Raw genomic sequence first — 16,414 nt, 5'->3', positions numbered from 1 at the left:
ATATGTACATTTTCTGCAGTGTGTAAATTACAGTTTCAAGATAAATTAGTCGATACTCTTTGTTTTATTTTTGAGAAAGGTATTCTGCCAGTTTCCAAAATACGTCCTGCGCAATATGTGAATTGTGGGGGTTGATTTTAACCCTGGGTGGTTTTCGGGCAGGCGGGAAGCGGGACAAGTGCGATACATACTCGCTGCAGAAAATTTCAGGCCCACGGTATTTTAATTCACAGGTCTCATTTAAGATTGACTGGCGGGTTTACTACCCGATTAGTGGCTGAATGGGAAACTGTAGGAGTAGTAGAGTTCGGAAACCTTCTTTTAAGAAAAGCGGTATGGGTTGATCGCTTGTGTGTTAAGTAAATTGAAAGAAATTATTGGATTGGCATTAAAGTAATCACTTTTATCTCGTTTGGCGGTTTGGTCTTTCAGTGATTTTTTTTTCATGGTAGCTTCTTAGTCTGCATTGGCAGTATTTCATTGATATAGAGGTTGGCTGAATGGTTTCAATGTTCTTTAATGCAGAATTAAGGGAGTGGTGAAATGGGATAACAAGGACTGTTAATGCAGAGGGGCTTCCTGTAACTCTTCAGAGGAGGGGAATGAGCCTGTCACCAAAAGCACTGTTCTTTTAACTGATCCTTGGCCCCTCTAGCTTCTATGCATTATGTTACTGCTCCTCCTTCTGGTTCTCCCTCACTTTTATCCAATTCTTCCTTGTCATATGATGCCTCTTCCAATTGCAGTCCTCTTTGCATTGCCAGGTATTGCAGAATACAGCACACTAAAATAATGTGGCATACTTTGTCTGGACCATATTCTAGGGAGCTCCCAGACTGATCAACACACCTAAACCTTTGCTTCAATGTAGCAATGGTGTGCTGTATAATGTTCCTGGTGGTTGTATGCCTGTGATTGTACCTGAGCTGATCAGACTTGTTGAGGTTGCAGGGGGTGGTGTTATCAGCCATGTGTGTAGGGTGTGCCCCTTGTTCCCTAGCAGCCACCTCCTGACATTCCCGATGGATGAGTGTCGCAGGATGAAGGAGTTGTGTCAGCTGACAGCAAAATTGGCACAGACTTGCATTATTCTTCTGCTGTGATCACATACCAATTGTATAATGATGGAATGAATGCCTTTCCTGTTCACAAAAGCTCCTGGCTCATCTACTAATGCCTTCACGGTTATACGGTCTATTGTGCTCCGAACACGAGAGAAGCCAGCCACTGCTGCACATCCCAATGTTCTCTCTTTCTAGCTGTTGCCATCCATGGGGAAGGTAATCTTTTGGTTGGCTCTGGCATGGAGGGCAATAGTGACCTGCTTCATGCAGCTATGCACTGCAGACTGGGAGGTGCGGGTGATGTCTCCTATAGCAGAATGGAAGGAGCCTGAGGCGAAAAGGTTAAGGATGGTGGTAACTTTGACAGCCAGTGGAAACATGATTCCCGGTCCAGCAGGCAACAGGACCTGCTGCAACAGGCTACATAAATCACCAACAGCATCTCCGATGAAGCACAGCCTCCCGATGCAATGCTCCTCAGAAATATCCAGGAAACAAACTCTTGGCCAACAGACCCTGTTGGGCTCAATAAGGCCTTCTATGAACAGCCTATCTTCTGTCTCCTAACAAGCCCACCTGCTGTTTCTGGTTGTTGAGGCTGCTGCTGCAGCTGCTCCTCTTTCTCCAGCTGTTCCTTCGTCCAAAGCAAAAGATCAAAAATGGCACCTATGACGAGCAGTGAGTGTTTGATCAGGGTGAATAGGGCAAAAAAAAATCAGAAACAAGCAATCTCCAAGCTCAGAAATCCACTAAACTCAATAGCACACTTATCCCTGTAATCTGAATGCCTGCAGCTGAGTGCTTCCAATCACATCAGTCAGTTTGTGAGGTTTTATTCAGCAGGCTGACCGCTGGGCGTAATTCCAAGCTGCACGGTTAAAAATCGTATCTAATTACATCATAGGACCCTGATTTGCATGTATTAATGAGGCACCCGTCTATTTTCAGTGGGTGTGGTTTTCCAATGAGAACGGGGTAGTAAGTCAATATTCGCTATTGTAATGGCCCACCCACCCCATTCCTGCTGCGTGGGTTGGGTTAAAATTGCTCCGTGGGTGTAAAAAAAAGTAACAAATAAAATGTAAAAACTCAAAAGTGGTTCTCTTTATGAAATTAGTGTCAACTGTGCCATTCTGAAAGCCAGTTTTGTGCAGTAAATTTAATTCCACAAAGAACAGGACTGAAGACACTGAAACTACTTAGGACCCTGTAACGCTCCCACAATTAAATTTTTGCCCCATTAATCTTGGTCTGTTTTCCAAACCCAGATCTCTGAGATAACGGGACTATGTTCTAACACTAGTTCCTCTATTAACTGAAAAGCCACATACTTGGATATCTTCCTCCAAAGTGAAATTCCTTAAAAGCTTTCATATTACTAAAACTTAACATCCACCAGTTTTTTAAATATGAGGTTGAAGCCCCACAAGCCATGTCAGAAGTGATCATTTACGAGTAGTTACTTTTTTCTTCCCTTCTGCAAATCAGTGTAGCAAACGCCCAAAGAATGATTTTATTCACACTAACTTTTTTCACTATAATGGGAAGTACAGTGTTGGTGAAAATCAGATGGAGTTTTGGTTTGAAAATACTGGGGTTACTCTCTTATGACAGGAAATACTGGTAGATCAGAAGCGTCAGATTCAAGCACACCAGCTGCCCAAGAAGAAATCGGAGAAGGTACAATGGAGGTCGATGCTCCAGCTGACCAGGTGCCTCAGTCTTCGTCTTCCTCCACAGTTTCAGCTCAGGCTCCATCAACATCCTCCTCAACTGCTGGCTCCTCTTCCACTTCTCTCCTCTCTTCACCTGATGGTGAACAAAAGCGTTCCTCTCAATCAACTGACAATCCCCCACAATCAGGTAAGAAGACATATGGCTGTAAATGCTTGTTATAATATGGATAACACTTTTTTAATTAAAAAAAAATCTATATTGGAGTGCCAGCTATTTTTCCAAGAGCTTGATATATGCAATTCTGGTTTCATTTTTAACTGGCTTCCATTTTAACATTTCCCAAAGATAAAATGCCTATATCTGAAAGTAAAGATATCCTAATCCTCCAAAAGCACTGGATTCCTGTTCATATCCTGGCTTTAAGATCGTTGAATGAATACCATTCAAATTTTTTTTCTGTGGCACACCTCAAAGTGCAGAGGAACAGGGCACGTTGATTGGTGACTTGCTGCGCCACTAAATACATGGCCTGTTTGTTGTGAAAGGCATAGGCATGGGGTAACTGAAACAAAATGAAAGCAGCTATTTTGAGATTACTTTGCTTGTATTGTTAAAGTAATGAAATTCTGCATTGATACTCTATAGTGATTCACAAATAGTACTACAATAGAGATGATTAACACTGTTGTGATTATAAGTTTTATATGTTACTCCAGCATACCCAATGGGTGACATGGAACAATTTATTTGTGACTTCATGCCTCATATCCAGTTTATTTCCAAATATTATATAACCAAAAAATTGCAAAGTAAATTTTGGAAAAAGAATTGAAAATACCAATTTACTCTCCTGTGTTCAGCAGCTCACAGAATGGGCAATTGGGGTGCAGACTATATGATAATGCTAATGCTTTTCTGAAGTTAAATTCAGTCTTTTACAACAGCCTGAACTTAACAGAATACCTCTCCTCATCCTTTCCTCCCCCTTGAAACTAAAAGTCTGGTTGACAGCTAATAAAACAGACCTATTATATGAGGAACTCAAGTGACAGTCAAGTCAGTTGTTTTTGGGCAGAACAATAGTTCTATAAAGCATGAATCTTTTCTATAATATATAAAACTACATAGAGGATTCATTGGATTAATGATATTAGTGTAATTATTTAAGCACATTATGCAAAGGATTTTTGCTAAGATAGCTGAAGTTAGTTTCAAAAGGCTAGCAATTGTAAAGTTAGATGTAACGTCAAACATTTTTAACTAAGTTATGCATAAATTGAATGATTTTCATGGGAGAAAATCCTTACACGTATGCAGTAATCTGGTTCAAGGCCTGCTGTAGTACGGTGCCCCATCTGTTTGTTCAAAATGAGAACTCTGGAACATCTGCTAAACATTACTAAACTGAAAGCAGCAAAGATTTTAATTTTTGAGAGTGCAATATAGAGCCCCTGACTGCTGAACTAGAGATTGATTTTTGTTGCTTTAATTTAACTAAAATAACCTTTTTTAAAGATTCCTTACACATTTTTGATCTTCCCCACCTTCTGTTAGTTTTGCATTTCGTATAATGCTTTGTTGGATAACAGGCAGGCCATGGATCATCTTTTGCTGGAGTGCAAATTTATCTTGATGTTGTCTGTCTGTGTGAATTATATAAAATATGCCATCTAAATAGGGACTTTAATCATAACAGCATGTGGTGTATGCATGTTTGGTGTGTTTTACCCCCATGTCTCCTCTCCGGGACAGCATATGGTGTGTGTCTTCTACTTCCTAATCATGTACTCCTTCTAAATGTTTACCGACTGAGAAGAGGAAGTAAGATGAGATGGCTGCTGCATGTCAATAACTGCCTCTGGGAATGGGGGTGGTCAAGTACCTAATTGCACTGTGTTAGTAGGCTCTGCAACTGCAGGTACCACAGGCATGGATATGGCAGCTGTCTGGCCCTGGATGCTATCTGATGCACCTACAGTCATTTGAACAGAGAAAGTTGGCTCGATTTATCCTCTTCAACTTTTCTACCAGAAGAATGTACTCGACAATACTTACAGACAAGTTAACTAATTTACATGACAGACTGTCATATAACAAATGTTTGTATTTGCCATTGGTCATGCTTAGGTACATAGTAGTGAATTTCCACAAGATTACTGGGCCTAGTTACTTGATTATTCCCAGGGTGCAAATTTATAAAAGAAATAGGTGAGAAAATTGCAGATGCATTAGTCATAATTTTCCAAAACTCTCTAAATTTGGGAATTCTGCCTTTGGATTGGAAAATTGCAAATGGCACTCCATTATTTAAGAAGGGAAAGAGGGAAAAACCAGGTAACTACGGACTGTCAGTTTAACATCAATTATGGTGAAGTAATTGAAATCTATCATCAGAGACAGAGGGAGTAATTTTAACCCCCAAGAAAGGGTGGGTTGGGGATGGGTAGCAAATTAGAATAACAGTTTTTTGGAGTGGCACTGCATCCCAACTCCAACACACCCACTTCTGAGTTTGACCCAGGCATATTTGGATGCATGCACACAACAGACACCTGGAAGTCCCGCCCGCACTTAAAGCTGGTGGGCGGATACTTAAAGGGAAAAAGTACCTCATTGAAATAGTTGAGGTACTTAATTTTCTGTGTATTGCTAAAGTTAAATGAATTTAACCTTACTTCGGGTTTCCCATCACTTCCGATTCACGTCAGGTAAAAGCAGCGGGAAGGGCCGGATCCATGAGGTGGGTGCCTTTTTTGCACTGCTCATGGGCCAGGAGGAGCAGGAGTGCTTCATCGAGGCCCAACAAGCTCACTTGGTCCTCCATCTCCGATGCTGTTCAGTTTTAGGCATTGTTACTCCAGGAAAGATATGTTGGCCTTAGAAGGAGTACAGTGCAAATTCACCAGAATAATACCAGGGTTTAAACAGTTAAATTATGAGGACAGGTTGCATAAATTTGGCTTTCATTCCCTTGAGTTTAGAAGATTGAGGGGTGATCTATTCAAGCTATTTAAAATGATTAAACAATTCAAAGGGTAGATACAGAGAAACTATTTCCTCTAGTGGGAGAGTGTAGAACAAGAGGGCATAATATTAAAAATTAGAGCTAGGCCATTAAGGAGTGAAATTAAGAAGCACCTTTTCACACAATGGGTAATGGAAATGTAGAATTCTCTCCTCCAAAGATTGTGGATGCTGGGTGAATTAAAATTTTAAAGACTGAGGTCAATAGATATGTGTTAGGTAAGGGTATCAAGGGATATGGAAAAAGGGCGGGTAAATGGAGTTGAAGTACAGATCAACCATGATCTAATTGAATGGCCTACTCCTGTTCCTATGACCCGCTCCTCCCTTGATGAGGATCCAAATGATCAGTCCAAGCAGCTTTCCTGAAGTCTAGCTCTCGGATATGTCAAAGCTAGGTTTCTTTGATATGCCATTTGAAATGTCCTTTTATAGCTCTAGATCAGAAATTAGATAAACATTAATATTAGGAAATGAGACCAGGGACATTTGATTGAACTCCTCCATAAGGACAAATTATTAATTTCCTACTAGACATCATCTAGAATCTCAGTGTTGCACTGTTTGACAAGGTACACATTTCTTTTAAGTCTTTCTTACGTATGCTCGTGCTGTACAACGACCTGTTACGATTTCTGGTAATGCTTTTGTAACAACATTTATAATTGAAATTTCCCTATGTAAAGACCCACAGACAGAACCACCACCAAGACAGCAAACGCAAGTAACAGAGACTAACACTGTGGGAAACTACTAGTTACCAGCAAATAGTTCATATTTCTTCAGTTCAGTCTTGCAATATGTGCCTGTAGATAGGATTTCTGGTTAAATTATTGCCTGACGGTAAGCAAGTTGCAGTTTTCCTAAATCATAGGGTATCACCTAGACTCAAGACCCAAGTATCATTCACTTTAGAGGTGTCATTGGTATTCTTTCTGATCTTTGTCTTTTGATTATAAATGTTTAAATACCAATAAACTGTTATTTTATTTTCCTTTTTGTTTTGACTTTTTCTTACATCTGACTTTCCTTTTGCTTCTGTCATTAACTGTTTCTGTCTGTGTCAGAATTAAGAGTTCAGTCCAATCGACCATCTGGGGTAAGTTTAGTCAGTAAACGTCTACAGCAACTGAGACTTTTGAAGGCTGAACAACAGAAACAGCAAGATCTGGCAAAGAAGTCTTCATCACAGCCTGCCTCTGACCATTTCACCCATGAAGGCTTCTCACTGCATCCTAATATTTCAGGTTGCTGTTTGCTTTAAAATCTATCCTAGAACCTAGATGTGATTATTTCCATTTGATGCCTTATTTTGCTCCCTACTTACAAGTTAATAAAATTAGTTCTGTAGAATTGCCATTTAATGTGCTAAACCTTTTAACAATAATAAATATATTAAAGTAGAAATGGGTATGCCTGTAAATCATCATAGAAGTCATTGCTGGATACACAAACATGTCATGTAGCATTTCTATATACTTAAAAAGATTTGTGTCTGCAAGTAAATTCAAATTTCCTTAATTTTTGAATAGTGTCGTAAGGCTAAAATGATCCATACAGCCTAGGTCTAAGTGGAAAAGAATTTTTCTGTGAGATTTTTTTTAAAACCATCAGACATTGGTTCCTTGCTCGTAGTAACTATTGAAAATAGATTGAAACTAAATTAGCATTTTGGAGTGGTGGTATGAGAAGGATGAAGTTTTTTTGGTGGGGAGGTATGATTTTATTTGTTGGAATTGTAACTACTGTAGGGCAATATAAATTGTAACATGAAGGATTTTACTGTGAAGAAATTCTAGTTTTCTTTATCCAAACTATGTGGATTCTTGTGCTTAGTCTGCTTTCCCATGTACAACACTAATAGAATGATATAGAAGTTGAATGTTTAAGTGCTGCAGTGAAACATTTTTGTGATAAACCTTGGCCTACTGTTGAGGATTGGGGTGAATTGAAATATATTGAGTTAAAGATACTTGAATTCCTGTCTGAGGCTGAATAGCGGATTCCCTGATTATGCTATTTTTGTGCCAAATTTAAACACGGCTCAATTTTAAACTGCCAGGTGGGAACGCTGCAGAGTGAGCGACTGACCTGTCCGGGAGTGGTATCAGGGAGGCGCGGCTGATTTTAACGGCCAGGCCTCATTAGCATGCCGCTTACCGAAATCCAGACCTAAATTGCCGGAAAGTTGTCAGGAAGTGGCTGCCGGGCCATTAAAATTGGGCCAAAGGAGGTCTCTGCCAGGGACATGGGGGAACAGTCCTCAGCACACGGTGCGTGGAGGGGATCCCGGTCAGGGAGGAAGCATGGGGCAGAGGAGCCCCATGATTTCCTTGTGGGGCCCGGAGGAGCACTCCTGCTTCCCCTGGCCCAAAAGGAAACTAAAACAAAATTTAAAAAACATACCTTGCTGAGCCTCTTATAACCGTGGCTGCTGTTCCCAGTAGGTTTTTCTTGGCAGGGAACCTACCACTGCTCCCTCACTCAGGCTTTGGGTTAAAATAGCAGATCAGTGTGGGAAAGAGTGGATAAGTCCCCGCTCCACCTTAACTGCCCCCACTTAGTTTCCACCAGGCAGGGGGAGTTAAAATTGACTCCATAGTGATGTAAATCTGGCATGAAAATAATAATCAGCAATAGAATCTCACTCAAATTTGGCTGCATCACATCTACCAAAGCCCATCCAAGTTGGTGGACTGGTGTGCTGGCTCCACTATAACCGCTGTAGTTGAGACAATTCTCCATCGGCTGACGAGCATTTGACTGACCCCCTTGGGCCAATAGGCTTGTTTTGGTAAGTGGGTTAGTATGTGGCTGGCTTATACTCATTTCAAATATTGGGTTCTTTGGTTTCTCCTGCAGTGGATAGAAACAAAGAACTTGCATTTATATAGTGCCTTTTACTTCCTCAGAACATCCCAAAATGCTTTACCGGGTATGAATTACTTTTGTAGTATAGTCACTGTTGTAATGTAGGTAAACATAGCAGCCAATTCTGCACTGGTGTGTTATCCTAGATTATGCGCTCTTGTTTCTGGAGTGTGGCTTGAACCTTCTGACTCAGTGAGCCAAGGCTGACATGGATAGCATACATCCTACCCTTTGTGCAGTGATGTTCCAAGTTGAGAAGGACATTGGAGTACCCAGTATGTGTGACTAATGTAATTAAGAGGATTTTATTTGAGGTCCATCTTTTGTTCGAGCGAGATAACTAAAATAGCAATATAAGACTATTTGTGTACATAGGAAAATTTCCCTTGCATTCTGCAATTATATTGGCTCAATGGTATCACAGTTACTTCTGATTCAGAAGGTCCCCCTCCTGCACTTCTGTATATGATCTGTGCTGACCTGGAGTGCAGTACTGGGGGAGTGTTGCATTCTCTCAGAAGCTCGTTCTGCCTGTTCTGATGGACGTTAAAGATTACATAACACTTTTAAAGAAGATCAGGAAGTTCTCTGATCATTCATCTTAATGCTGCCAGTGGGATCTTGCGTTATGTAAATTGGCTACCATGCTTGCCTATAAAATAAATACACTTTAAAAATAATTCATCGTTAAGCGCTTTAGAGCATTCCGATGATGTGAAATGTGCTATATAAATCCAAGTTCCTTCTTTTACATTGTTGAGAATTTGCTTAAGAATTTCCCTGTGCCTTTGGATTTCACTGAAGGTATTGGAAAAAGCAATTTTCAAATGATTGCAGTCAGGTAAATGACTTAATGTACAAGCAATAAATATTGTTACGAATCTTGTTTGTTATCAGAAGTCATTTGATAAAGTTCCTCAAGATTTTTTAAGAACATTAAGGGCTCGTATTATTAAGTTAATGGAAAATTAGCTAGCTGGATTAATAATGAGCTTGGTAATAAAAAAACAGAAGATGGTGATAATTTGGAAAAGCTTTGGCTATTAGCTGAGTTAGCTTATCTCAGCTAGGGTGATGCTATAATTGACCTCCATGCCCCTGGGCTGGAGAGGGACTCAGCTGGGATGCTGATAGGGATGCTACAATTGGCCTCTTTCAATAATGCCACTAGGCTGGACAGGGGAAATCAGCCAGAGGTCAGTTCCTGATTGCTATCCAGTGAGCCCTGCTGGAAAGTGCACACAAGTAGGCAGTTGGTTTGAATGCGATCTTACCAGTTTGTGATGCCCTTCTCAATTGAAATGGCCTGACATTCATTGCCTAAGCTCATAGTTGAAGACTAGCCACTTGAGCAAGGCACCAGAGGATGCCTGGGGCTCATGGACCTGTATGCCAGCATGAGTTGGTGTCTTTAGGAGAACGTGGAAGGAGAGGGGAAAGAGAGAAAGGCATTAAGTCAAGTATTTCACTTCATTTTATTTTTTATTCAGAAAACCTATGGCTGGGAACAGAGACTAGCAGAAGTCTTTACAAACAATTTATAAACCGAGTACCTGGAAAATAAAATTTGCTGCTGATACCAAGTTATGCGACCAGATTACAAGCAAAAGAGAGATAGCCAGCATTCAAATGGATCTGAACTAATTAAGCAGATAGGCGAAGGAATAATACATGGATTTTAATATATATAGTCTGAAAGGGAAGAGGTATAACTAGTGATGGTCAAAAGTTAAGTGAAAGAAAACCTAGTCGGAGGCATAAAATGGAGCTTGTAGGTAAATGATGGAGCAGCCAAAACCTGACCCACTGTTTGGCTGATGAAGTAGAGGTGGTGCTACATGAAGTAGTTGCAAGGAGCCCCATTTGACATTCCATAGCAGCAGCCCCTTAGGTCAGCATTGCAACATGCCTGGAAAGAATTGGAGATAGATTTGAGTTGAGTTAGTTATCCTCCCAGCAAGGACATTGGTCCTAACCTTGTTCAGGTGAAGCCCTCCATCCTGTACAGGCTGCTGCTTTCCCCAAAACTGGCCCCAACACCCAGGAATCTGAACCCTTCCCTCCAGCCATGCATTTCAGTCTATTATCTTATTGTTCCTGTATCTTATTGTTCCTGTATTAATAAGAGGCACCAGAAGTAACCGAGTCCTGCTGTTTAATTTGTCGCCCAAACATTGAACATAATATTTAGGGACTCTTCGTGTAGCTACAAAAGTACCGATCTACACCTCAACGTAATCCCCATTATAAACTACATTTCCGTATGCTATTCATCCTTCTCCTCTTCCTCCTCCTCCGTCCCCATGCAACCATTTTTCCAGTGTTGTGGAATTGCTTGTGTTTGCCATTGTCACAAGTACAGTACTAAATCCCTATTTGTCAATTCAGTGACCTCTGGATTCCTATGCTGCTTCCTGGCTCCTCTCCTACCTGGTGGATGATCACGCAGGTCCCTTCCTCATTGCTTCACACTGCCTGCGGGATGGTTCTCTCTTATGCTTACCTGGAACCCATCAGCCTCCCGCATGTGACTGTGTCCCTAGCTGCTCCTAAAATTCTAAAACTTACAGCTCAAGCGAAAGCAGTCAGAGATGCTTCCTGCACGCGCGGTCATCCCGAACACACATGGTTTCCTGGATTCACCCCCCCCCCATCCTGAACACACATGGTATCTTGGACGCACCCCCCATCCCAGTCATGCTCAGTATCCAGGACGCCCCCTCCCTGCTCCCAATATGCAGGCACTGCACATCACCGACTTCAGCTGTCCTTCCATATTAAACTGAACAATTTACTCTTAAAAATGTTATTACTTCAAACACAACAACTGAATGATTTGTCCCCTCAAATTTCATTTTAGACCAACTCCATCTCAAGGATGATCCCCCTGAGGCTGAACTCCTGATCTGCTAAACTCCACACTCTATTGGGTCTTCGCACTCCACTGTGTTCTTCTTGCTCAGGATTAATCTCCCACTAGTTCACTCCAACATACACTCTTTTACCTGGCACAAAAGCCCAATCGCCAAAAGAAAAACCTGCCAATTGGAGAACAGCTAATCATATCACTTACATAATCAATCAATTAGTCTTGTACCAGCTCAGACCAGCCCACAAGCAAACCACCAGATAGACAGGTTAAACGGTTCTTGGCATCGAACGGTTAAAATGAAGTAATTTAAGTCAAAATATAATAAATACATAAGAAATGTTCTGTGGAAGAAACGGACTTCATGAGTGAGTAGCATTTTGTTTGTTCCATGTTTTATGTTCTCCTATTAGAAGAGAAATTGCTCAAGTAGTGAGCTAAGGAACAAGTTTATGTCCTCAAATGGACAAATTTGTATCACTGAAAGCATTTGTTTGATCTGGCAGTTTGAAACAAAGCAGGAGGAGAGAAGACTTCTGTGGTATTATTTATGTTATTTTTGTTTCTTGCAGAATGTACACCTTTTTGCTACAGGAATTGGTAACCCTTACCACAGAATCAGTAGATTTTTGCTAGCCAAGGGTATTAAGGGATATGGAGCCAAAACGGGTAGATGGAGTTAGGATACAGATCAGCCACAATCTCATTGAAGGGCAGAACAGGCTCAAGGGGCTGAGTGGCCTACTCCTGTTCCTACGTTCCTCTAATCCCAAAGGGTGTGCAGAATCATGATACAATGTTAGCAATATGATGTCTGCTTGTGGTGTGCAAAGTTTGGAATAAATGGAGAATTATGTTTTCAAAAAGTGGCTTAATTTGAATTAACTGCAGAATTCATTTGGAGTGAATCCAGTGCTGCTCATTTCACATTTTGGATTTGCTTCAATTGAACTTGTTTTATCTGCTGTGCAAAAGTGTATTCAATTCAAATTGGTTGTCAGTTTGAAGTTGATCAAAATCAGTAACTGGATTATTAGTCCAGACCATTGGATCGCTAGTCCAGTAAGATAACCAGTACACTACTGTGCTGCTATAGTATTTCTGGGAAGAAAAATTGCAATATACTTTTGCAGGCCTAGAATATCTTATTTATCTATAGGGTGTATTTGGAAGCACATTCATATGACTCGCCAGCCTGTGATTTTCCTGCCCATGAAGATGATTGGGGGAGGGGGGAAGGGAGGGCGTTTAAGAGGGAAATCATCAAGTACACAAACTAAAAAAGAAAACCCAGCCTATAAGTTTAATTTTGGTGAAAAGCAGTTTCAGTTTCATACCCATGCTAAACTTGTGAAATGCAAGTTGGGTGTTAAGACCCCAAACTAACTCCAAAGCAAAAACTACCTCCTCCAGGGAGCCTTGCTCCACTTCAATCCGGTGCCAGGTTGAGGCCCGCCTCTTGATTTAGGCTGCATTTTCACTAGCTGCAACATCAGTGCGAAGTGAAAATGTTTCATAAATGCTACAGTTGTAGTGTGAATCATCCTAAAATTGTTTTGCCATTTCGAATCCTGTAAATTGTACATGTTTGTCGTTTTAAAGAAATTAATTCTTGGGATGAGGCCATCACTGGTAAAGCCAGCATTTCTTCTCCATCCTTAGTTGCCCTTGTACAATTGAGTGGCTTGATAGGCCACTTCAGAGGGCATTTAAGAATCAACAATGTTGGTGTGGGACTGGAGTCACATATAGGTTCAAGAAGGCGGCTCACCACCACCTTCTCGAGGGCAATTAGGGATGGGCAATAAATGCTGGCCTCGCCAGCGACGCCCACATCCCGTGAACGAATAAAAAAAAGGTCAGAACTGGCAGATTTCCTTCTCTAAAGAACATTAGTGAACCAGTTGGGTTTTTACAAACATCCAACAGCTTCGTGGTCACTTTTGCTGGTTTTTAACTGAAATTAAATCCTCAACTGCCATGGTGGGATTTGAACCCACATCCATCTGGATTATGAGTCCAGGCCACTGGATTGCTAGTCCAGCAAGATAACCACTACACTACTGTAGTGCTGTAGTAGTTCTGATCATTTTTGGGGTGAAAAATTGCAATATACTTTCACAGGCCTAGCATATCTTATTTATCTATAGGGTGTAATTTGCATCAAATAATTTCAGTACCTAAAACATACATTCAACTAAAATAACATTCATAAAACCATTACTATTTTTTCACTGAATTTTAGAGATAAGCTTTACAGTAAATTTGCACTAGTTTGTGTATATGTGATATATCAACAAAATTAAAATCATGTTGATCTCACAGGAGCAGCCACATATACAATTTTTGCAATACAGTTGAAAGTTGTTTTTTTAAAAAGTTGATGCTAATGGTAGCAATTGCACAATGTTATTTCACAGAGCTATTTAATATAGCAGGGACTGTAAAGAGTCATGGGATATTTTTAATGTCTGGGTTTAAGAGAAACTAGTGAACAATTTTAAAATTTAGCTCCAAGTCTATTTTTGTTAAAGATCTAGTGCAATCTTGGAGATCATTTTTGCTGGCAATAACATATAATAGGTGTATTTCAGACATAGTTTTGTCCCATGTTATTTTCCATTGCTGTTGGTAAAGCTGGTTCCTTACCAAAGTGCAATTCTGCCAGACTGCAGAATTGGATGTCACCAAGCAAATTGTAGTTTATTTTTAGTGGTAGATTGCTGACATGTCTACTCTAGTTGGCTCAGAATTAACTAAAAAGTTACTTGTGATACAGAGTCTATATATAGGCAGAAAGTAACTTCACTTTAACCACAGGCATGGAACCTGCTTTTCACAAGAGATCAGATTCATAAAAGACTTATTATAGTTTTTAAGTTCAAATATTGAAAAATTCTCTGCAACAAGGGAACCTAGTGAATTTTACAAAATAAACTCATCTGAGTTCTTAGCTGCTAACTAGCCACCAGACCATAATGTCTGGTAATCAATTGTAGATGTCCTTAACAAGTGTATGTAAATTAATAGTGGCCAATTTAGATATTTTACCCTGATATCTTATTTGATAATCTAACTTGAGAGTCCAAAATCAAATGTTTTTAATTGTTAGATAAAAGAGAACCATGTGAGTCATCCTGTACAGCTGAGTCACTTGTCCAAATTCATCAGAATACAATACTAGAGTACTTTGTGTCCTGCTATTTATGTTACCATAGCAAAAGATGGAAATAAACTAAAATTGACCAGATATGTTTATCAGAAGTTGAGATCATTTTGAATGGAGTCTATAAAAAAGAAAAAAAGTTATCAAAAGTACAAAGCAGAACTGATGACAGATTGTGAGGTTACTGAAGGAAGACAAAGCAAAGTTAGTAGTGGCAGAGCCTTCAGCTGCCTTAGTCCTAATCTCTGGAATCCTTCCTAAATTCTCAGCCTCTCCACCTTTAGAAACCTTTTTGAAACCCATCTTTTTAACGAAGCTTTTACCTTCCAATACCTCAGTCAAATGTCCATTCTTCATGCGTGAGCCTAGATGTTGAGTGTTGGCAATCCTGTCCTCATTTTCACTTTTTTCCCCCCTCTCCTCCCTAGCCTGGTGGCATTGAGGCTTATTGTAGTGCATTTAGATACACTGGCTGAGCTCATATTTTAGCTTCCTACCTGGAAGCACTCTTGTGCTTGGTTAAATACAAAAGGTTCACCATCATAAAGGCACTATTTAATATCAAACAGTAGAACCACTTGCCAACTAAACATTCAGCCTGAAACTGAAATTTATGTAACCCTCATTGTGAAATAAATTGTGTGCTTTGCATCAGAGAAAACTAATTATTTTGTCGATGTGTTGTTCCAGTTTACATTCATTATCTCACAGCATAAAGCCTGCCATATCTCACCTGCTTGCAAAAATTAATTTTAAAAAGAAGTATTCACAGCTTTGTGGCTTTTATTTGCTTGGGGAGAGATATTCACAAAAGTGCAATTTAATTTTTAAGTTAAATCTAATTTTTGTTTCAGATTCCCCTTCTTCTGTGGTAAACAAACAGCTTGGATCCATGTCACTTGATGAGCAACAGGGTGCGTGCAGCAAGAGATATGTGTATAAACACATATTTCTTCATTAACTCCTCCATGACTTCATCTGTTGTCTGAAGAATTTTATTTCCTATTTTTATTTTACTTTGCCATAGTGTATTGGTTTCAGTTGCAGCAAATTGCTGTCACATTGATCTATTTTATTTGAATGGGCATTGAATAAATCCCCCCCTCCCGATGTTTCGAATCCTTATTACCTGCTGTGAAGAATAAAATCAGTTCATATACTTGCACATAATTAGACTTTGCAAATATAATGTAAATTTTAAAACTACCGTATCCCTTATTATACTAAACCCCCTTATAGGCTTTAAAAAATTAAAGTACATACTTTGCACCCATTTTTGGCTTAATCTCCCAGATTATTGTAGGATGGGGCAGATGGAGAGTGAACTATTCTGCTGTTGCCCTAATTATTAGCCTTAACTACAACATCAGAAGAGAACCCCCGACTGCACCATTGTGACAATTCCAACATGTTTTTTGCCAATCACACTCAATGCTCATCTTAATGAGGATAAAATTCACCAAAAAAGGACTTCACCCCTTTTTTGATCTCTTCTTTCTTTACTCACTGCAACCATTTCCCATTCCCAGAACAGGGGGAGTTTATTTGCAAATTGTCAAGTTTGACCATTTAATGCAAACTAACTAGTTGCAAAAATATGTTTTTTTTTAAACCAGATTTTCACTACATTTGAACTTTCTCTCAACAGACTTTGGGTTTCTTTGAAAAGGAGAATGTTGATATCCATTTGTACATTACTGTAAACAACAGCAACGTGCATTTGTTGAAAAATGACCCAATGTG

General features: G+C 39.8%; 1 protein-coding gene across 8 annotated transcripts in view; it reads left to right on the top strand.

Annotated features, from left to right (window-relative positions):
* Nucleotides 1-16,414, top strand: part of dcaf6 (ddb1 and cul4 associated factor 6) — a 146,279-nt gene that overhangs the window by 85,923 nt on the left and 43,942 nt on the right. For 5 of the 8 annotated variants that reach the window (XR_010964413.1, XM_067992914.1, XM_067992912.1 and 2 more), the window contains exons 10-12: nt 2,679-2,927; nt 6,833-7,012; nt 15,526-15,585. Coding sequence is in view for 7 of the 8 variants with exons in the window: in XM_067992914.1 (XP_067849015.1) it covers nt 2,679-2,927; nt 6,833-7,012; nt 15,526-15,585 (489 nt within the window). In the remaining variant the exon portion in view is untranslated. The remainder of the gene's footprint in view (nt 1-2,678; nt 2,928-6,832; nt 7,013-15,525; nt 15,586-16,414) is intronic. The other 3 variants (XM_067992917.1, XM_067992915.1, XM_067992918.1) reach the window with 3 other exon arrangements.

Source organism: Heptranchias perlo, chromosome 11 (genome assembly GCF_035084215.1).
Source record: "Heptranchias perlo isolate sHepPer1 chromosome 11, sHepPer1.hap1, whole genome shotgun sequence".
NCBI lineage: Eukaryota > Metazoa > Chordata > Chondrichthyes > Hexanchiformes > Hexanchidae > Heptranchias > Heptranchias perlo.
This window is presented reverse-complemented; position numbering and strand designations above follow the sequence as displayed.